At 36.1% G+C, this 23,641-nt stretch overlaps 3 protein-coding genes across 3 annotated transcripts; all 3 read left to right on the forward strand.

Moving 5' to 3' along the window:
* Positions 1-184: 184 nt before the first annotated feature.
* Positions 185-6,012, forward strand: LOC128558411 (alpha-ketoglutarate-dependent taurine dioxygenase-like). Its single transcript, XM_053547447.1, has 4 exons — positions 185-666; positions 931-1,070; positions 4,740-4,895; positions 5,336-6,012. Exons 1-4 carry the CDS (start codon positions 273-275, stop codon positions 5,480-5,482), a joined length of 837 nt encoding a protein of 278 aa, XP_053403422.1. The 5' UTR covers positions 185-272; the 3' UTR covers positions 5,483-6,012.
* An 11,465-nt stretch (positions 6,013-17,477) lies between these two features.
* On the forward strand, positions 17,478-19,643 carry LOC128546037 (uncharacterized). Its single transcript, XM_053536867.1, has 3 exons — positions 17,478-17,769; positions 18,061-18,269; positions 18,608-19,643. The coding sequence occupies exons 1-3, from the start codon at positions 17,697-17,699 to the stop codon at positions 18,770-18,772; spliced, it is 447 nt and encodes a 148-aa protein (XP_053392842.1). The 5' UTR covers positions 17,478-17,696; the 3' UTR covers positions 18,773-19,643.
* A 187-nt stretch (positions 19,644-19,830) lies between these two features.
* Positions 19,831-21,334, forward strand: LOC128546146 (DNA ligase 1-like). Its single transcript, XM_053536881.1, has 2 exons — positions 19,831-20,338; positions 20,637-21,334. Exons 1-2 carry the CDS (start codon positions 20,099-20,101, stop codon positions 20,859-20,861), a joined length of 465 nt encoding a protein of 154 aa, XP_053392856.1. The 5' UTR covers positions 19,831-20,098; the 3' UTR covers positions 20,862-21,334.
* The last annotated feature ends 2,307 nt before the right edge of the window (positions 21,335-23,641 follow it).

Raw genomic sequence — 23,641 nt, forward strand, 5'->3', positions numbered from 1 at the left:
ATTTTATTTGTATTAATATTTTTCTTTGCTATTTTTTTCCATTTAATCAATAATTACTTACATATCCATCGTTATTTTTTATTGATATTTACAAGCCCCTGTGATAAATATCGATTGCAATTAATTAAGGACATAGAATAATAGTAAATATTTTGATTGTTTGCAATTCATAGAATTTACGTCAACAAATAAATACGTGCGGTTTTTCAGTTATGCCATTTTGAAACTAAAAGCTACTTTAAGTAAAGACTCGACGCGTCGTTTGATTAAAGATGGAAATAACTAACTTAAAATTAGGCGTTGAAGTTCGAGGATTCCGACTTATCGAGCAGCCGACATTTCCGGAAGAGTTAGTGGAGAAAATAAAGAAATTAGTTCACGAACACCGTATTGTGGTGTTCAGAGATCAAGGTATTGTGAGCGGAGAAAAACATGTTGAAATAAGCCAATGGTTTGGAGACATTGACGGCACAGTGTTTGAAGGAGATCCGCTGTTTGCCCATCCGAAATGTCCACATCCAAACGTCCATAGAATATCAAATGACCCGGACGAGGGATGTACAAATGCCGGACGCTCCGGGTGGCATATTGACGGTAGTTTCGTACAAGAGCCATTTGGATACGCTTTGTATCACATGCCAGCCGTACCAAAAACCGGTGCAACAGGTACTTTTACATTTGTCTGCTAGAAAAAACAATCATATCTATTTACGCAAATCACTTCTTACCGAAATTAATCAATTTACTGATGCAAAAAACATCATGCTATATTAAAGTTTTATAACAAGTTTAGAGAAGTACATAAAAAATAACATAATTATAATGAATATGCAAATTAAGGTCAGCTCGAACTAGTATTGTGACAACAATCGATTTTTTAATCATTGAGACAAACTAAACATACCAAATATAATGCAATGTTTATTTCAGAATTTATTGGCTTCAAAGAGCTGCTAGAGAGCATCCCAGACGAGATGGGAACGAGATGGGAACGATTGTGGATGGTGTCTGACAAGGGCGATAAACTGATACATCCTTTAGTTTACCCCCATCCCGTGACAGGAAACCCGGTAAATTGATACCAATTTAGTTATCTTAAAGTATCACAATAATGCTAGGAGATTCAAGTGTTCACAAAGTAAGTTTTTTTTAAAAAATTTTAAACCGAGATCGAAGGCGAATTTTAGAGGTTAATATTCGCCTTGTCAAAAAATCGCTGTCTGATAAAAATTTAAAACAAAGAAAATAAAACTGAGCAAGCATTATCGAGATGCAAACCTGTTTGAACCCTTAATCTCCGGTTTAAGGGGGACTCTGCCCAGTAATAATCAAATAAAACAAGCAAATTCAATGAATTGGTATCCCCCGCCGAAAGGGTTTGTGGTGAGGAATTGCAAAAAAATATACCTGGCAAAAAGTTTAGGATGTTACTAAGAAGCAAATAATTTCATTAGTCAAAATCATTTTAACAGAAAATAAATGCTTTTTTTGGTGTGTGTGTGGGGTGGGTGGGTTGAGGGGCAACGGGGGTGACCGGGTGAGGGTACAAAAGTTCTCATGTTGATTATAAATATTGATGGAAAATTAAAAATTAAAAAAAAAATGGGGTTGGAGGGGGGTGTGGCGGGGGGGGGGGGGGGGCATGGTCAAGGTGGTGGGCATGACTGAGTGGAGAGTGAGGTGGGGGAACGGTACAACTTTGCATGTTGATAAAATATTCATATATTCATGGAAGATTTGAAGAAAAAAAATAATAAGAAATGATTTTTATTCCTTTTTTTTTGGGGGGGGGGGGGGGGGGGGGGGGGGTGTGTGACCAAGGCAAGGTAGTGACCAGGTGTGGGTACACAACTTCACATGTTTATAATAAATGTTCATGGAAAAGAATGAAAGAAGTTTAATGAAATTCTACCAATTGGTTGGTTTGTTATGTACAAATCTGTAGATTTTTTAACAATTAAAGGGCAATAACTCTAAGGGAACCTGAATCAAAAAAAAAAAAAAAAAAAAATTGACGGGCATCATCCATCGCAGTATGCTGGTTCATGTTTATTTCAAGTTTTATGAAATTCTATCTGATAGTTACTGAGAAATGGCTGCAGACGGACATTTTTGGGCATTTTTCATTAAATCAAGGGCAAGAACTCTAAGGGAAATTGATCAATCCAAAAAGAAACTTGACGGGCATCATCCATCGCAGTATGCTGGTTCATATTTATTTCAAGTTTTATGAAATTCTATCTGATAGTTACTAAGAAATGGCTGCAGACGGACATTTTTGGGCATTTTTCATTAAATCAAGGGCAAGAACTCTAAGGGAAATTGATCAATCCAAAAAGAAACTTGACGGGCATCATCGCAGTACGTTGGTTCATCTTTATTTTAAAATTCATGAAATTCTACCTGCTAGTTACTGAGAAATGGCTGCGGACGGACATTTTTCGGCATTTTTCAGTAAATAAAGGGCAATAACTCTAAGGGAAATTGACTAATAAAAAAAACTTGACGGGCATCATCGCAGTAAATTGGTTCATGTTTATTTCAAGTTTCATAAAATTCTACCTTCTAGTTACTGAAAAATGACTGCGGACGGACGCACGCACGCACGCACGGACGGACAGACAACGCCATTCAATACCCCCCTCCCGATTTCATCGGCGGGGGATAATAATGCTTCCTTTGGAGTACAGTGACATTAAGAAGGAGACACTAAACAAAAATCTATGACACGAATCCTTCCAGTCAATAATTAGTTATAAGTGAATCAATTATACATTATATTATTATGGTATTTTTTTCATTTTATGCGCGGTATACGGAAAAAGAATTAACTGTAAGTAGAAAGTAAACCACAACAGCGAATAAGAAATTAAAAATAGAAACAAAATTTCTCATCTATTTCAGAGGAAATTATGCTAATGTTGGAATCCCCTGACCCGGTCAATAAATGTCATTGTCAAGTTAGTTACTTGGTCATTTGGGAAGAGCAATAAATTGTAATAATTTGAGGTCACATAAGAGTGCGCACATGACAACTTTGCCTTATCAGTTTTAGTTAATAAGCAGTTTGATATCAAAAACATATTTTAGATGACATCATAAATATATTGAAAACGTCGTTTTCAGCTGTACACATAACGCTAAGCAGATCATATACTTACGATAGAATAGAAAATTACCATAAAATTAGTTGTGCCTTCATTTTAAATTTAGGTAAATCATATTGCTCGATTTATTTTGACAAATTAGGAACACGCCACTTACTTATTGTAATCATTTCACCACAGCAAACATAATATATCTTTTATTTGTATTGTTTAAGTCATTTGTGTGATCTTTGTAATAATATACTATCTTTCATAACAATCTTAATTTCGTTATTGGCTGTGTTGTAAAGTTCAGTAAGTTGCCTTACGTAAATTCTTTCAAATAAAGTTATAATAGTTATTTTACAAATATTATCATAATGCATTCAAAACTATATTCATTAGGCGTAAAAAAATTGTTTGTTTCCGGTATCCTGACCTACCCTAAATTTTTGACCCGACCCTAAATGTTTTTATGGCCTTGAAGAATTTTTTTTTCAACTTTTTAACAAAAAGTTGCAAAACTGCACTTTATATGCTTTAAACATGGTCAGTGGTGTTAGAAATCAACTTACTGATGCTCTAAAGGCATAACCCCGTTATTTGTATGCATTTTTTGACACACAATTTTTTTCGAAAGGTTTTCCTTAATAAAAAAAAAATCCGACATTCGACCTACCTACCCTATTTTTTTGAGCATGTTACCGGAAACAAAAGAATTTCTTAGGCCTTATTGTCATAAAATGTTTTAACACATTATTTATATATTCTCGTAGAACTATTATATGGTAAGGATTTAATTTGACTTGTGATTTGCTAGCATAAAAGGTTAAAATATAACACGGACAAGTACTTCATATTTTTAATTTTCGTCAAATTCGACTCTCACATAAACATGGGAGTTAAAGGTCACCAGTTAAAAATCCGTCTAACACTTTAAATCTGATCTACGTATTTGTGGAACACCACTGTCCTATACACCTACATTTCATAAAAGAGGAAGTAGTTCCCACAATGATGCTTTAAAGAAACGACGCATATTGGCTTTTGTCGGTAAATTAAACCATACTTTCTGTTTCGGATTTCATAACCACGTACATGAAAACAATTTTATGTCGTTCTGAATGCATTCTTGGGCAGAAAATATGTGATTTGAACACGGTTTTTGCACGTAATTGCGCAAAATTGAAAACATACGATATCAAACATAAGTGAAGCCCGCCCGCTTAGCACAGATTTACGGATCGCGGGGTTTGAGTGAAGCGTATGTTCTCCATGACGATTTTATAAAAGGTTCCGCACCTCTGATTCATGTGTGGAAGTTGGCAGTGACTTGCGAAGAACATGTTTGTACTCGTACAGAATCAAATACTAGTTAGGTGAACTGCCCGCCGTTACATAACTGAAATATTGTTGAAAACCAGCGTTTAACCTAAAAAAAAATCCACGAGTCCAAAATCTTTCCTCTCGAGATAGCCAAGTGAGATAAGATCCAGTTGCGTTTCTGCTGGTTATTATGAGTTTGATCAATATAACGTTCATTCACTTGGTATAGTTTTCAACACTTGATTTTACCTCTACACAACAGTATATTCATAACAGGAGCGAACTTCCTTCACACCCTGTATTACAAAAGTATAGTACTATATACAGGCTATGTGCATACACCTTGGCATGACGGAAGCATTCATCTGGGACAAAGGTACGCCGGAGGAGAGGAGAACTGATGAAGAAGAGACTAAGAAGCTGTTAGAAGAAATCAAAAATGAAATAGAGAAAGACGGACGGCGATTGGTTTATCCGCACGAGGTACGTAGATTTGTAATTAGATTAGCGTCTATAAAACATACTGCTTTCAGAGATAAGACTCGGGAAAAACAATATGTCTGCTTGTTTGGATGAGACTTGTTTCAAAATGCAACATTATGAACCAGGAGGACTTTGTTTATCACCACAATGGGCTAGTCATGTCTTGCGCTGTTATTGGTTTTTGGAGCATGTTTTCCGTGCGCTGCTACCACAGGAATGAAGCCCATGCATAAACACGGTCCTACATGTACATAAAATTATAACATGTTGCTAACATTTCGTTTCTTCTTCGATCGGTTTAAATAATTTTCATCATCGCACATACATATATACAAATCAAGGCGATAACAGCTCACAATATGGCAAGTAACGCACGTTTATTTTCAAGTTAAAAAATCCTTTGGGAACGACAAAATATTTATTCCCATTATATATTTCAGTGGAGGAATGGCGACTTTGTAATCACTGATAATCTCGCTGTTGGGCACTTTGCAAGCGCAAACGCCATAAGACCCAGGTCTGAAGTTGGACTCCGAATTCTGCACCGTACTACAATCAAAGGAACTAGCAGACCAAGCAAGGGATGAAAGATGCAACAAAGTAAAAACACTTACACCGGATCATTTCACATATTTATATTATCAGTCACAAATGTATTTAATATTAGGAGTGTTTGAGAAAATGACTTTCCAGTAGTTATTAGATTAACTAAAAATAATCCTGAAGGAAAACTGAAGCTTATTCAAATCACTCTTGATTCAGTGTCCTTGTCCTACTGCTGCCACATGAGGAGGCACACAGTGATCCAAGTTTGGTTCACGGCTGCAGTATGTTTCGTCTCATTCCGGACAATGAATTTCTATAGATAAGTTATCTTCAGTGATGGCATATTAAGAATTCCATACCAAAAACCAGGTTTAAAAGGATATTTGCTTTGAAGACTGTAAATCAGTTGCTTTAAATGTGTGTACATTTCTGTTATTATTAATTCTACCTTTTGCTGCTAAGCATGTGACTTGATTGGGTGTTTTATTGATGTATACATCTCCTCGGCCCTTTCCGTCAATATATCATTATTTACATTTTTACATTTAAATGAATAAAATATCGTATTCGGGGCAGTGTCTGTTCTTTTTCCTATATTCCTTTTGTTTCTGTTTATGAACGAGAATAATTCAGTCATTTTCATACCTAATATTAGTCTGGCTACCGACTAGATAATCTTTTTTTAAAAAAAAAAATCAAAACAAAAAAACATAATTCTGTAAAAAAGTATGACTTCATCAGTCTTGGCTCTGAATGTTTTGAGAAGACAAGGGACATAATTAATTTGAATAGCCTCAGGAGTTATCTCCCTTGAACAAAACATAGGGTCTGAACACAGACTAATCTCATATATCTGTCCCAACGGAATGGAAAACAAATCTCCTACCAAGTTTCAAGAACCTGTGAAAGATCAACGGATAATGATAACTCCATATCCGCAAATTACGGATGTTTATTTACTTGTATACGTATCATAAAACTTACTGGAATAAATAACAAACAAACAATTGAACACATGAATACATGTCTCCGTGTAACAAGAGCTTGTTTCAATAATTTTCCGTTGTTAATTGTTTTCTCATTACAAATGAAGATACATCCTTTGACTTACGCCGGCTATATCATATTTCCCTTAGTGTTTGTAATTACAAGAAATTTATCAATGTTGTCAACTACTTAATAATTTAACAATTTTCATTAGTCATATGTTAGGCTATGTTTGAATTTCTTATCTTATCAGGATAGGAAATTTATTCATATTCTTCAAAATGTAACTTTGGTTTAGAGATTATTTTGATCATGTGATTCCCCACAGTGACAGTACTGAAGATGCGTGTGGGCAGAATACCTTTTATGGTATGGACTAATATAGACTCGAGATCAATCAATGACATAAATTATAATCCTGCCTTGCATTTATCTATGCACCCTGTATATTTTTGAGGTAAATATTGGGAGTTTTTTTTTCTTCTTGTTTTTGTATATGGTATAACATTGTGATATGACATAATATCATTATTTCTAAATTTCAGCTTAAAAAGTGGATCTGAATTTATTTTATTACACTTTTAAACTATTTAATGTCATAAAATATGCATTTACGTTTATTTTATTTGACATTCGGTTTTTTTTTTCAAAGTCCGCAGTTACTGTAATGATTTGATAGGTAAGACTATCTACAAGAGGGACTAAATGGAAATTAAATAAGAAGGTTGAGAAAAGCTTAAACAATGTAGTACTACTTAAAGATGATTGAATCAAGACTTTAGTATTATCATGATTATACTTGGTCTTAAATGATATATGTAAGTACTCAATGTTAACTTTTTTAATTGTTTTTCACAATTTAAAATTTAAGTAATTGAGTAACCTCTGAGTAATATACTAACATTTCTTTCAGCATAAAGTGGTACAGGTGTATATGCTAACTGTACTAAATAGAAGGATACAGGTTGAGGGTGCAAAAATGGATGGTTAATATCAATAGTTTATCTATAGATTAAAATACTATCGTGATTTACACTGATGCCCTTTAATTCAATACAATTTTGACACGTTGCGAAACATTGGATAAAAGTCTTCAAACTAGTGATTTTTGTATTACTATATCATTATAAATTATATGAAAATAGATCTCAAATGTATGCACATGTCATTCTAAAAATTGAAAGCGCAAATTTATGCTTTCTGATTATTTACGCCCGATTGTTTAATATACTTATGTATTTACAATCTCTGTTTATCAGTCCTTTATATTATTGAAACGTGTAACGTGCGCACGTTATGGGAGCCTATTTTAGAAGTTTTAGCCCGTCGAAGATTTATGAAATTATATATATAACTTCGAATTTGTCGAGTCTCTTAAAGAGGCGCATCGCTACGAAGTGAATATGCACCGCTGTTTGATCCAAACCTTTTTCGTTTGATGAAACCATGCAACAGGCTTACGGTAGATTCTACCCAGGTGCCTGCTCGTGCCATAAATAGTACTCTGAGGGGCACGCTGGGTCTTCTCCCATCGTCAAAAGCTAGAGAGTTTACATGTGTCGGCGCGGCGTTAAACCCAACAAGAAAAACTAAAAAATAATTGTATATCATTTTCCATATCTTATACTTCTTTCATTTTGAGACATGTCCCTTTATTGAGGTATTCATTTAAGAATTTTCTTTTCGGAGTTCATGCGAAATATTTGCTGTTAATACAAAATGAATGTCATAATTTTCAATGGAAAAGAATACGGCGAATGTAAATATAATATTTTTATTACAATATGTAAATCAAGGCAATTGTTTTAAACATTGAAACAGATATTTCAATTTAAACAGTGTATTCTACAAAAATGCAAACTGTTATAACTAACTTATCAAGTATAGCATGAAATATTATGGTGACAGTTACTATTGTTGACGTGTTAACTTATCGCCATGATCACTGTTCAAATAAATATCTGCTATTTGTCTTCCGGGTTGCTTTTTTAATGTTTCAAAAATATTATTGCTCACTTATCTAATACAGGTTTAACTTCGTCATTTTTTTCACAATTCATGGAAAACACCTACAGAGAATGTAATCTATGAACATATTAAACATTTTGTAAAGGAAATAGGAACGTTAGTGGACTATGGTATGGTCTTATTGGACTGCTATCCAGCTTTTATCGTTCCTGTTGCAAGTTTAACCGATCCAGTTTTTTACCAGTTCTTATCGGGGGCTACTCAAATAAAATGATGTCCCTCTCTTAAAAAGAAATTATCAGAACAAGGGAAAGGAATTTGGAAAAGCGATAGGGCGAGTTGTAAAGTTTTTGTGCGTTTCGACGTTTGACTGCTTAAGATAGGGACAAGGAATAGGCAGAATAGTGTAATAAATTATGACTGAAACATTTGCCATTGAAATATAATTGTTTACTAAGGAATACTTTGAAATCCATTAATGATATTTCGAGATTTTTGTCGTAACGTTTATTTTATCAATGGACCGTATATAACAGGGAATGACAGCAGCCATTAGCAAGACGCAAAATCATCAGCCATTTTAAAAGAAAACAAGAATAAATTTATTAATGACTGATAATATCATCATTTCGTTGGCAGATGAGTTAGCGTCCGACCACATACGTCTGTCACACCCACTACAACTAAAATATCTGTATAAATGAAAACTACAACACAGTTTAGTGGGAAAAGGTCGCGACTTTATTTAAAGATTTCTCATGGCAACTGACAAGGTGAGATAATGTTTAAAATGCACATACTATACAAACAGCTAAAGATGTATATTGCAAATAACCTAATTTCATTTGCCCCAGCGACACTGCAAAGGTACAAACAGAATACATTAAATAATGAGATAAAATTTGAATCAATCGAAAGAACAATCATCCCCAGCGATGGCTGCAAAAGGGGGAATATCTGTTAGCAATAAACATTATCAAAGAACTGATTTGAATCACTATTTTCCGTCTTTTATTATTAATCACCTTGCCTAGTGCCATACCTGAAATGCACTTATGTGTGTTGAAGGGCCACTAAAATTATTATTTTTACATACGTATATATACATTATAAATAAATGAAACTGCTGAATAAAATAATAATTGCCCCAAGGTTAAAACCAAGCGTTACTTTTATCATATCAAAGTAGAAATTGTGTAAGGTTTAGCAGTATATCCGAAAACCATAGAAATTTTTAGTGAACGATCAACATCTTTATAAACAATTCATCCGTCAAACACATTTTTTTTTTTTTTTTTTTTACCGTTCTGTCCCGTAGAATTGGATACTTAAATATTCGAAAAGATTTGTTCCCTTACAAAAATAATGCCATTTGTACATAAATAAAATTAAACAATAGTCAAAAACGACGTTTAACCTAGATATGTAAATATTAAGCATTCTTACATTGTTGCAAATGCAACAAAGGAAGACATGTAACATTTTTTTTATAACAATGCTGAGGTTTCAAAGGCGCTGAACTGACAAAAGTATGACCCCTTCATGCAGGCCATTTCGAAACCCAATACATAAAAATATATATGAGTAAATTGACGATGGATTTACAGAATGAAAAATGCTTTATATGCTACATTAAATTTTCGTGTAAAACAATCATTACTTTCTCTGATTCGATGATGTTTAAAATTTCTTCTCCAAAACATGGACCTAACACATTTCAACAAATTGGGCGAATTCCACCAGTGTATAAATGTAAACGTCTGACTTAAAGTGATACCCCTCAAGATTTTTTTTTTTTAAACACGAGAATGTACTTTCATTATTTGATAATGTAGCGCATCTGTGGCACATTTGTTAAACATGTTAAACACACTGAGAAATAAACATATAACATAAACGACAGTAGAGCAATTTAAAAGTGATGTAAGAAAAAAAGGGTAGAATTTCATTTCTTTAATATTCTATAAGCATTTCAAAGTAGATATTAAACATATGCTTATGTTTCTCATAAATATACTACACAATTTTGCAAAATTAAAGCATTTTGGTGTCCTCGCGGAGGCAAGCCCCTTAATACGGTTAGAAAATGGTCATGATAATGTTTCATTAATCAGATAAATAAATAAAATGCATGTATCGGGGGCAATCCGTCCTAGACAGTTATTATGATTTGTTTATATGTATATAAACATGTATATAAGATACTTGCCTTTTCTGAAATAGAGATGTTTCACTACAATAGATGGCTACAGATACAAATCATCCTGTTAATTGAATGCTCATCTAGATGTTTTTTCGGATGTCCATTACAACAGGTATACAACCCATATCGGCAATCACTGGAAACATGGCGACAGTAAGAAATTTGTGAACCGTTGTGTGCCAATCGATGGAATCTGTGATGACAATAATTTAGCCAATGCCGCTGAAAAAATATGAATGAAACAGCAGCAGAACGGATGTAAGATTATGGTATTAGTCTCATATGTGATACTCCTCGGAAAACAAAACTCACGAAGAGAAAAGGACCTGTAAGGTGGCTAGAAAATGCAGTCTGGCCGTCTGACATGCATATCATGAAAGTGCAGTCACCCATATCATTTCTAATACCTAATACCAACGACTATTTCTTTTATAAATTTAATTTTTAATGTTGACCTGGAGGTATTTTCCCTAAATAAGCATGAAAATTAATGAAAGAGCTGAACATTAAAGAATATTTATGACAATGCACTTGAACGCTAACTGGACAGGTCAAGACAACATATTATGCCCGAATCATGCAAAAAATACCAACTAAACAGGAATCAACACTGCCATGCCCTTATATGCGGAACTCAAATTAGCTATAGACAAAATTTACTTGTACGAATTTTGCTATTTTTACGAAAACCTAATTGTTCAAAGGACAAAAGGATACAGTACGCTTGTACTGCGCATACAGTTATTCCCAAACACAGACCTGCACTGACCAAACAGACGGATACGCTTCAAGGGGGTCCTCTTTGTTGGGACCCTGGTTGTTAGAGGTTTAGCAAAGACATTTATTTCTATTTAACTTTCTTTTTTTTTGCAACTCTCGACGCTTGGGGACGGCCGATGAGAAGCACATTTTACCTTGAAGTATATAAGCGCAGGTCAGTTAAGGGAAGCCGACATAGACGACACTTCAGCCGACATTTATTTTATAGTCAAGGCTGCCTCTAACAGTTAAGGGGTTTTACTTTTTTTTTATTTTACCCCTTAAACCAATATAAAGCATGTACTTGTGCCCCCACAACAAAAGTACATAGCTGCACAGACTATGAAGACGTGGCTGCAGGCATATTATCTGCCAAACCAGGGATATAAACTAGCTATTTTCATTTAGGGGCCCAGACTGTCCAAACTAAATGTTAAACATTGGGTATATGGGCATTTTATCCAACAATTTAGGGGCCCAGCCAAATATCTAGAGGCCAAGGGCTACTGTGCCCCTGCTTATTTATATCCCTGCTTACGCAAGCTTACACGCTTATAATCAGCCTATATATTTATCATTACTTTTTTTAAGCTGCCATAACAACTGGTTGGCAGTATATATAATTCCTTTTAGCTAATAGCACATATGGACAAATAATTCCGCAACCAAGCATTCATGCTTACATTTCAGTCATTACACCAAAAGGTACAATGAAAGGTACAATAGCTCAAGTGCTTTTACCCGCTTAGTGAAACTTAAAGGACGGAAAAACAACAACAGCGCGCCCCATTAATAATTTGCCCATATTTTTTTTTTTTTTTTTTTGATTCAAAATGAGCACAAATAACATTACCTTAATAATTAAAATTAGAAATCTTATCTTACGTAGGGCCTATCCAGCCAGTGCTCAATATGGGCCTTGAACCTGTGACCCCTCACACTTCGATAGTTCTTTTATTTTTATTATTATTACTTTTCCAGTCAGATGTGCTATAAACTAAGCTCGCCTGGTGCTTGAACTTGTAAAATAAAATAAATTAAAAACGGGCTAAAGAATGGAAAATAATATTATTTGAATGTTTACACTTTCACAATAACGCTTAATGCATTTACAATATAAACAATATTAATTGTGGTTCAAATTAAACATGCAAACAGCTGGCAGACAGACATTATGTGCACGCTCAAGCTTATAGCCTACAGTTCCCTCTTTAAGCTACGCCATTGACCTACTGTCTACAATATGACCGCATTTTCAATCATTCTTAAAATATTACTTAGATTCTTTCTAGCACTGAATTGAATTTAATGAACCAAATTAAGATACGATCATCGTACATTCATTTGTGTCTAAGAGCTCATCAGATTTGTTGTTTTTTTTGGGTTACGCCTTTCACAATCATCATTAGCGGCAGTTACCTACCAGTGTTCTGTCTACAGTCAACTTTTCCGCAGTACTCCATTCCCATGATCATCAATGAAGATGCACTATGACTGTAACCATTCCAAAAGCCACGATAGCTGCTTTGTCCACACACTTATTCTGAAGATCTTTATAGGCCTACCAATCATATTTCTTCAGGTTGTGGATAACTTCTCACGACGGATATGCAAGATAAATTCAGTGAAAGTCTATGTTGTTCCATTGCTGACGTGGATTGAAATAGCCATGCAAACGTAGCAAATCCAAAAACGAAATTCACGCTTTTTTCATTACAAATTGTGTCCAAAATACTAAGGGAAACAACTAGCGCACGACTGAATACTAAAATACTGTTCTCGTAGCGACCTCCTTACTGGGACAGGGGTCCATGAAAAATAAACAGGTTTATTATGCAAAAAGGGCAACATAAAACCAAATATTTCGTTGGGATGTGAGTTCGTGTTTTTTTTTTCAACTTTTGAAAATAAAATGTATTTTTTCATTTATTCGTTGGCATTAACTCAACCACGAAATTTATGAAATAATAAATTCTAATGATTTATTAATAAATAAAATTGTATCATTTTTGAGAAAAACTGTAGATGTAAAATATAATCATATTTTCTAACTCTTGCTCATACGACAGTATGTCGAGTGCACGGAATAGTTGAGTGATGTGCACGAGAAATATATCACGTGCACGATATAATTGAAACGTAATACATCAATTGCGGGTATACCGTAAGAACGCGCCGATAATATTATTAGACTGTAGGTCTCTATTTGAATGTATGTCACTTTAAAGAAAGTACGTGGTTTGCATTTTATACATAATCGTCATATTTATACATATAAAATTATGTACAATGTAATATGACTATCTTTCGGTATTGATATTATTTTGCACTGAGATGTGTACACATATCATATTTCATGGAGCGGCATGATTTTCTTTCAATGTGTCGTTAAAGTGTGGAATCTCGGTAAGGGCGAAGTTTAAATATTAACAGAACGTGACTATCTTTCTGTTCGTCAAATACAATCAATTATTGATCACGAATACATTCGTTTCGTATGTTTTTATTGTTGTTGTGTTTTTTGTTTTCATTGCATAATCAGACTTCATAAAGTTTTTAACGACCTAACGAAATGGGCGAATTGGTGTAATGTTAACTCTCTCTGACTACGAAACTAGGGGTCGTGAGTTCGAGCCTCCATTCCTACAACTAAATGTTACTAACATTTGGATAAGAGTACCATATATTGGTTCTTTACAACTGGCACGCTAAAAACCCAGAGAAGCTTCTGGGTTTTGTGTGTCTAATGTAGTTTGCATCTTCCTCCCGAGGGTACCGTTACAAAAATTCTTCTGAAAGAGTCGCCCATATGGGTTACCGGTTGTGACTATAAATAAGCTTACAAATTGTCATACAAACAAACAAACAACCATAACTGAAAATAGATTAAAGTTTTCTTTTATCAGTAGCACACCTGAAAATATGGGCAAGTCTAGAACCAGGATGTCCTCACAGAAAACAAGGGATGTGTTGTTTCAAGTTTTGGATAGGGTATTGGAGGAAAATGGTATAAAGAACAAAAAGTCTCAGGTAATTGGTCTACTTATAAAAAAAACCCCAGTCAAATGGGCGAATTGGTCTAATGTTAACTCTCTCTGACTACGAAACTAGGGGTCGTGAGTTCGAGCCTCCATTCCTACAACTAAATGTTACTAACATTTGGATAAGAGTACCATATATTGGTTCTTTACAACTGGCACGCTAAAAACCCAGAGAAGCTTCTGGGTTTTGTGTGTCTAATGTAGTTTGCATCTTCCTCCCGAGGGTACCGTTACAAAAATTCTTCTGAAAGAGTCGCCCATATGGGTTACCGGTTGTGACTATAAATAAGCTTACAAATTGTCATACAAACAAACAAACAACCATAACTGAAAATAGATTAAAGTTTTCTTTTATCAGTTCTGCGGGTTCTTAAAATAAATCATTTGCATGTTATCAATCACAGTCATAAGGCTGCTTTAGGTAGAGTTTAATCCTTAGCATGCTGAACACGATTGGTTCTGCCTTTGCACATCCGTGCAGTCTGATCATGGTCTGCACTGTTCGCTATTTAATCAGTAAGTTTTTAGCGAACACCCCTTGTAATAATTAATGGTACTGCCCAAAGTGATTGATGAGTCCATTTTGGAAATTTAGCAGGGTAAATCTTTGTGATGCTTATAACATTTGTGTTGATTTATTGATATACCTCCGCAATATTCACTGTCATTTTTAAGAGCGTTAAATGGCTGACGATAAAAAAGTGTATGCTAATAGTGGATTATTTCTATAACTTATTTTAAATTATCTTTTTTTTTTGGAATGATATAATAAATTTGAAGCTTGTCAAAAATGTTGACTATACCAAGTCTTGGGCAAGAACCACAGCTTTAATAATCTGTCTACTTTCATGATGCATTAATTTCAGGGGTTTTTTTTTTACACGTTCGGTCTGTTTTCAGACTCAGTCATATAGAGACTTTCCACCTTTTCTAACATACTGGAGAAAGACCAATGGTACCCCTTCGAGTATTATTTCGGGCACAGACAGATCACTTCCTAACGTGAATTTTACACCCCAGCAGGGGTTTCAAATCCACAACGGTAAGGGAGCAAGTAATTCAAAAATAGCGGCTTTAACCACTCGGCCATGGGAACCCCGTATACACAGTAATTGAAATACTAATCTTCCCTGGATCGGAAGGGCAACCATTTTATTTTTCATATTTTTTTAACATGCATCATGACCGTTACTGGCTATCACCAGTGAAATACAATTTTATTTCCCAATACTGGTCTCTATATAGAGCTTTACAGTTACTGTTGCATAAGTAGAAAAAATATATACTGGTTAGCGACCACCAAATCCGGACGACCACCAAACTGGACGTAAACGCTTTATTTCTGTTGTTTCTTTGATCATCTGTTGTAGATCAGTTGGACGCTTGATTTTCAACAACACAGTGAAACAACAATTGTTAAATGTAAGTATCAGACAAGAAAATTGAAGAAATGCTACTCTCTCACGCAGCATGTTTAGGTTAAAGGTCAGTAATTCAAATCCTTCTTTGTTTCATATAAAAAACGACAACTTCTGATCGTCTTTACGTATCTTTAGAGAACATCCCTTTTTCCTACACCTATTTTTCATGAAAGTTTTATCACAAATTAACGATAAAATGAAAAGAAAATAGGAGGTTATATAGTTCCTAGTGAAATGCCAGTCAGTGGTGGTCTGCTACCCTAAAAATGGCGCATATTTGCTCTCGTCCGCGCAATAAACACCTACTTCCGGTTTCGATCTGCAAAACTTGCCATGTGGGGTGTATGAACATGAAAACCGTCTCATTTCATGCACTAGCCAGAATGTATTCTAGTAGTGAAAAATGGTGATTAAAGCACTCGTTCTACACGAATTTGCGCAAAAAATGGGAAAATTAGGATCTATTTATTATGGACTTCTTTCGACTACACCACGGAAGCACATTTTCGACCGAATTACTGACCTTATTCCTTTACATTTGGGGGGGAAGTCGGAAGTGACAAGTTGCGCATGCGCAATATTTCTGTGAGGCCCTTAAATTAAATCTATAGGTTTACATGAAATTTCAGGTAAGCATACGATATGTTTAGTAAACACTTAAAGCGGGGAAATAAAGCTTTAATAAATTAGTGCAGGATTTCAAAACGTCATAAAACATATTTTTTATAATGAAATTATAAAGGATAAATAATAGGGAGAGTTACGCTAAAATTTTCAATTCAAGGGAGGTAACTCGTACAATTCTATGTGCTCGGATAGTGTACGGTTGCTTCCCTTCGTTAGTAATAATATTTAATTCAATGCTCAACGAGTCATATTAACCTTTACCCTGCTAAGTTTTTAAATGAACTGGCCTCATTCAATTTGGGCAGTACCATTTATTATTTGAAGGGGTGTTCACTGAAAATTTACTGACCGAATAGCGAACAGTGCAGACCATTATCAGACTGCAAGGATGTGCAGGCTGATCTTCGTCTGAACTGTCGCAAAGGCAAAATAACTTGCCACAAGCAGACTAAAGTTTTAAAACAATGCAAATAAACAACAGTAAAAAAAACTTATGTCGCAAGCAGGCCCGGAACTAGGGCCGGGCCGAGCCTACCCCCAGTTGGCTGAGAAGTGACCTATGCTCAAAAATTTCCAGGGGGATCTCCCTGACTCCCCAAATATGAGAGGAGTAGATCTACACCAACCAATTTATGCACATGAGGACATCATTTCATACCTGTATACCCCCCCCCCCCCCCCCCCCCCCCAAAAAAAAAAAAACAACCTTATCTAGCATGGGCGAGGGCACCCCCTCAAATACCTCGCTATGCGCCTCGGCGGTGACATCTTCTTTCTAGACTAGTGCCTCCTTCCCACTCCTCCGTCATACATTTCTGGACCCGGGCCTGGCACGTTTTTCTGCCATTGAGACCAGTGCAGATCAAGATCAGCCTGCACATTGATCAGAGCAGACTGATTCGCTTTTCAGTCAGTATTTTTTATGAAAATCCCTGTGACCTATAAATGAGAGCATGCCATTTTAAGAATTTAGCAAGTTGCCAAGGAATGATATTCACATTAATAATGAACTTTTATAACTGCAGAATAATGCATGCCTGGGCTTACACAGCTGAATGCTTGGAAAAGGCAATGTCTACCGTAAGGCAGCGAAAACAAAAGATCCGTACAGTTGCGCAAGCTTTTGGCATTCCAAAAAGCACTTTGCACGACCGGCTAAAGAAGCCATCAACATCTGTTAACCTGAAAAAAGCAACCACGCCTCCTGACCCCTGAAGAAGAGTCTGCCTTGGTTAACTTTATTCAGTATATGGCAGGACATGGCATCCCGATGACGCGAACAATGAGCAGGTGTTATATCCGTGAAGTAATCCGCAAGTCAGGTAATTAGGTTTCTATCTATTATCAATGAAGTATTTATTCGTTCTAATGGAAACTAATTTATTGAGTCGGTCTAAGAGAAAACAGATCTTAAAGAGTTGTTGTTATGGAATTTTGACAATGATCATAATTATTAAAACAATAAGATTTGATATAACAGTGCCATCAAAATTAAATTATCTTATATAAGAGTAAATGAAAGAACATTAACTGCCAATATTTTCCACAGTACATGAGCATGTTGAATCCTGGACAGCGGCAGTGCTGTTATGCATTTGATGTTTCCTTTTTAGGCCGTGATACCACAGTTAACCAAGATTCCGGACCTTCTGACAAATGGTTTCGTGGACTGATGAAACGCCATCCAGAACTTTCTGAGAGCACACCTGAAAATATGGGCAAGTCTAGAACCAGGATGTCCTCACAGAAAACAAGGGATGTGTTGTTTCAAGTTTTGGATAGGGTATTGGAGGAAAATGGTATAAAGAACAAAAAGTCTCAGGTAATTGGTCTACTTATAAAAAAACCCCAGTCAAATCTGTGTTAACAGCCACCTCCGAAAAAAGGCTACACTGTGAATAAAGGACAAATTCTGAGAAAACATAAATTAACATAACCGAGCAAATGTACCCTTGAACAAAGGTCAGCTATGAACAAAGACAAGTTTTTGTCTTCACCACGGGTGGTCTTTGTTCACAAGTTGGACTGTACCATCGTTCAGTCGAATATAATATAGCCCCATAATCAACAATTTTATGTTTCTTAAACTTTAAACCACGTGTTCATATTAATCTTAAAGCTACGTTCCTGCATGTTAACATATACATTTCGATTCTACAGATATTCAATGTTGATGGAGTCGGATTCTCTGGTAACGAGAGACAGCGGTCCAAGGTGATCGGACCAAGTCAAGGACACGTGTTTACCAGCAAAACAATAACTAATGATCATGTAACCGTAAACATGTGCATCTGTGGAGACGGTAAGACACTTCCGTCGATGTAAATTTACAAAGTAAGTTGATCTCCTTCCTCTTTCTTTTTTAACCTGATATAGTCAACCGCCTTCTCTCAGGAACGATGTTTAGGTAAACTGTCCGTTTGAAAAACCTGGTACAAATCGTAGAAACAAACACACAAACAACCGCTTTCATGGTCCGGTGGTTAAAGTCAATTTCTGAATTTGTAATATTTTTTTAACCTCTGGTTTCGGCGGTATTTGGCCTTTTTGTGTCTGTTCGCCGTAAAATCAAACTCACTCACTCTGTTTGATTGAGACACATGGGCCAGATCCCTGCTACCTGCCATCCTTCTTGTACTTGACAACCATGACTCACACGTGACCCTCCCTCTTGTAGAAGCGGCGCGGGAAAATGGAGTTGTACTTCTTGGGATGCCTGCACATACAAAATCTGGAAAATTGTCAGTATAATGTGACAGGGTGGGGTATCATGCCACGTGTCTACGGCGTGATATTCCAGTGAGGCACTATAAAGCTGAGCATTGTGCTCACTGCTACAAGTAGACACCGTCGTTTATATGACTGAAAAAAAAAATGTTGAAAAAGACGTTAAACCCGAACACACACACTATTTCATTTTTAAGGTGTTTGGCCCACTGAAGCGTAGATTTAGTTCTCTTGCAGTGAAACTTGGATTTGCCAAGTGAACCTTAATCTAACAATCGGAAAATCAAAATTCCCTGTTGTACGTCGGCATGCAATTGATCAGACGACAGCATCAGCTGTGCGGGAAGGATCTGCAGCAACTGGAACTACACCGTACAACCCAGCCGCCATCGACAAAAGTCAGCTCATCCCGCCTACTTTCACCCAAAGAAATGAGGAAAGCACGTATCAAATATCAAAGGAAATATGCCGTTTGGTATATATCAGTAAATAGCATTATAAAGTTAAAAAAAACAAGAACAAATTCATAACGTTTTTGACTCTTCAACGAGCTCTGTGCTGTGGGAATATTTTTTTGATTTATATGAAGCTCTTTGTTACCGACTGCTTCTGTTCTACATATACAAACTGCTTTCTGTTGTATCTGGTAGTTATATCTTACATGGTGGGATTAAGAGTGAGGTTGGGACCATAAACCGGTTTAAACTCCCCAGTGGTGTTTTTTCCCACTGACCGTTCCAAGGCGGTGCCCCACTGTGTTCCTCTGTTTGTTTGTTTTGTCCTCATGTGTTGGCTTTGTGTGTGCGCGCGCGTGTGTGTGCGTGTGTTTGTGGTGTGCACGTCTGCCTCTGGGGAGGCTGCGTTTTTGGAACGAGGCATTCCCTGTTTGATATTTGTCTTTGTTTTTTGTAAGTAAAAATACGTATGTACAATATAATGTACTGCTTTTCAGGTGGTACAACTGAAGCTACCAACATTAAAACACGTGAGACGTGTGGTTCGTTCACAGTGAACCCTCTAGTTGAACAGGGGCTCATTCCACAGTCCATGGCGCAGATACTGATCCCGCCACCAAAACAGCCATCAAACACCAAAATAAAAAGATCTAAAGTAATCACCGAAGGGCGTGTTATTAGTGGTGACGAAATGCTGAGACAGTTGAAAGTAGGTGTTTTGATTTAAAAAAAATGGACAGGCTGTGTCACTTAAAGATGGGGTCATACATTTTGAGACCACGGTTTCTCCAATTGTCAAGACAAACTGGATGTGACGTTTACGTCTTCAATCATAAAATGCTGTTGTATTGTTTAGTAAAGCTATATTTTAATAAAGAATGATTTACTTCTTCTTTTTCGATCATCTCTGCAACGGGATTTAGTATTAGCCGAAGTAATCAGGATAATATAACATAACCAAAGGTCTTGGACACGATACTCATGTTAAATTTAATCCAACATTTCAGGAAAAAGAAAAGCTTATTAAAAGACAGATTGAGGCTAAGGAAGAGAGACTGCAACTCAAAGAAAAGAGAAAGCAAGAGAAAGAGAAAGAATCAGAAGGGAAAAAAGCAGAAGAGAGAAGAAGAAAAAAGGTTAAAAGAACGAAAAAGAAAAGACGAAAATATAAAGAAAGCAGTTGGTGGCCGTTCGGCAGCAAAGAAATTCACTTGTGGAGTGAGGAAGTATGAATGTCGAGATGAATGGAGTACGTAATGTGGTATGTGTGTGAGGAAAATAGGTGCGAGAGGTGGTATCACGAAGAATGTTTAAGTGTGCAGGAGAGAGAGAGTACTTGACAGAGAGCGTGAATGATGGAAGTGAGTGGTATTGTAAAAAATATAAGTCATGGTTATGTGAGAAATGAATGTACGTGAATAAGTTTATGTGTGTGAAGGGATACTTTATGTGATATTTGTGTTTATGAGTTGTGATTTATTGAAAACATTTTGTAAACATCACACTAATAAACTTAAAACACAGCTTCACAAAGGCGTGTTGCTGCACAGAACTATCATTTAGATGTTTCGAATATAGATCTGGGATCCTGTATGAATGCTACAGATTGCCGGAAGTTGAATGCACCCTTTGGTACACAATGCAACATAAAATCATCCAAAGAACTATTATTCGTATGTTTGTCATAGGGCTAATAAATTAGCAAAACCAGCGTTGGTTCGTTACTCTCTTTATTATTCAGTAATATAAAAAACCTAAAAAAAATAACATGACATTAGCAATCATGATAGAATGAAGATAAAACGGCCCGTTTCCCGCTCTGGAGGCGGAAAAGACATAATGCACGGCGCATGTTGCAAAAACACTCTATATAATTTACGACCCGTGACAGGTCTTTGAATCACCTATGCCTCAGTAATATGATCTTATATATTCTTGTATCCTTTTTTGCGACATTTGTTCACTGCATTTCCGTTAGTTCTCAATATAAGTGTAGATTTTCGCGATTCGTGAAAAACAAGAAATCCTCACAATTGGGAAATGAATATTAAGTACGATGTAACCTAGATAAATCGTTGATTTCCTCAATGGAACTACTACAAAGGTAAATTTGTATGAATGATTCGAATAATCTAAGCATTTTTCACGATTTAAAATGTCTCTAAATGAATGAACGAAGTTTCTTTAAGCGACAACTCGCAGCCCAGAAACATGGTACTGTTAAACCTTAAAATAACGTGATTCGGTGACCCTTTGTTCGGACCTAAATAATATACTTATCCTATTTTTAGAAGAAAACAAATTAGCTCTTCAGTTAGGAGAAGAACCTTGCTTTTTTCAGTCGAAATTTCAATCACTAGATATTTATATTTTCCGAGTTATCATGAAAAATGCGTCAAAAGTGTCCGGTTGTAGGACGCTTACCAGTATACTGAACAGCAAAAGAAACTATCCAGATGTATAACTGGGGTCTCTTTAATAAATGTATAAATTTGACTTGTTTTTTCATACCACATTACACTTAACGTGTTAATTTTTTTAACAATCAATCAACTGTGAAGTCAGTAGTCCAACAAAAGCTGTTCTGCACGAAATCCTGGCTATATCTTCTGCGCGTCTGTTGCATTGAAACATCCAAATTGCGTGCTCGCGCTGAATTTGATTTACTCGTGCCATGCAACCAACAATATTTTTTTAACTTTATGCTGTTTTTCATGTGAGTCAATCATCAATGTTTCCAATGGCAATAACATTTCACAAAGAAAATCGCTAATTACACGTGCACTTGAATTTCGTGCATAACAGCGTTTGTGGGACTAGTGATTTTACAGTTGATCGTATTTTTAAACTTAACACGTGTAGTTCTTCTAGTGTAATGTGGATTGAAGAAAACAAGTAAAATTTATCAATTTAAGTGTTTTATTGAAAAATACCCCAGTTATACATCTGGATAGTTTCTTTTTCTGTTCAGTATATATTTCTGAAAAGAGGGAGACAACACTTGAATAAATTGATAAGATTATACTCGTAAGATTTATGTTTCTTCTGATTAGGTAATGGTTTAATTTATGTACTCAAAACTTTTGGAGATTATACTTAAAATCTATTGATTAACATTGTCTGGTGGTCGGCATAATATGACGCGGTACAAACATTTTAGTTCACATACTTATGGTGGCTGATTTGTCGCAGCGACACAACAACAAACGTCGAACGTTATGGCGACCCACCGAACGTCACCCTGCAAAATGTCGCCCAGGCAAACGTCACCAAACCGAATGTCGCCTCGCCAAATGTCGCCCCGCTGAGTGTACAACGCCCAGCCGAATGTTGCACTGCTGAACATCGTCCTTTCGCCTTACGGAACTGTTACCAGGAAATTGCTCACTCTTACCCAACACCTGTCCCCCTTACCCAAACCCCAACCTTCAATCCATCAGGGAGTCTATCATTGACACTTTAAAATTACAAAATTTGTTATGACATAAAGGTAGAAAGAGGGTAATATGCGTCCCTGCGTGCGCCTGTTTGTCTGCCACGTCTTTCATCCCGTCTAATAATATTTGTTGTTGTACATTGATTAAGTACCACATGCTTGCCTCCATCCCCTCTGCTAAGGGTGATATTGACCTTTCAGACAGAGATCTTTTGTTTGCTTGCGAGAATCCATGTCATTGAGGCAAGCATAATATAAGACAACGTTTTAAACTGGACAAAAAAAGGGCGGACGCACACATGCACCCCTTTATCTATATGTCAGGAAACGGATTGCTATTAAAAGTTATATATCGTGCCACTGGTAGCCTTACTGATGAATTGAAGGTTAAATGGTACATCCCGGGGTTTCTTGCGCCGGTAAATAAAACCAGAAATCCCAGTCCCTAGTATGCAAGAAAATACAATCATTTCAATCCGGAAGGCGAAAAGACGACGTTTGGTGGGGCGGCAATTGACGGGGAGACGTTCGGCAGGGTGACATTTTTTCTTAGCGGGGTGACATCCAGCGTTGTGG

This window comes from Mercenaria mercenaria, chromosome 1, assembly GCF_021730395.1.
Source record: "Mercenaria mercenaria strain notata chromosome 1, MADL_Memer_1, whole genome shotgun sequence".
Taxonomy (NCBI): Eukaryota; Metazoa; Mollusca; class Bivalvia; order Venerida; family Veneridae; genus Mercenaria; species Mercenaria mercenaria.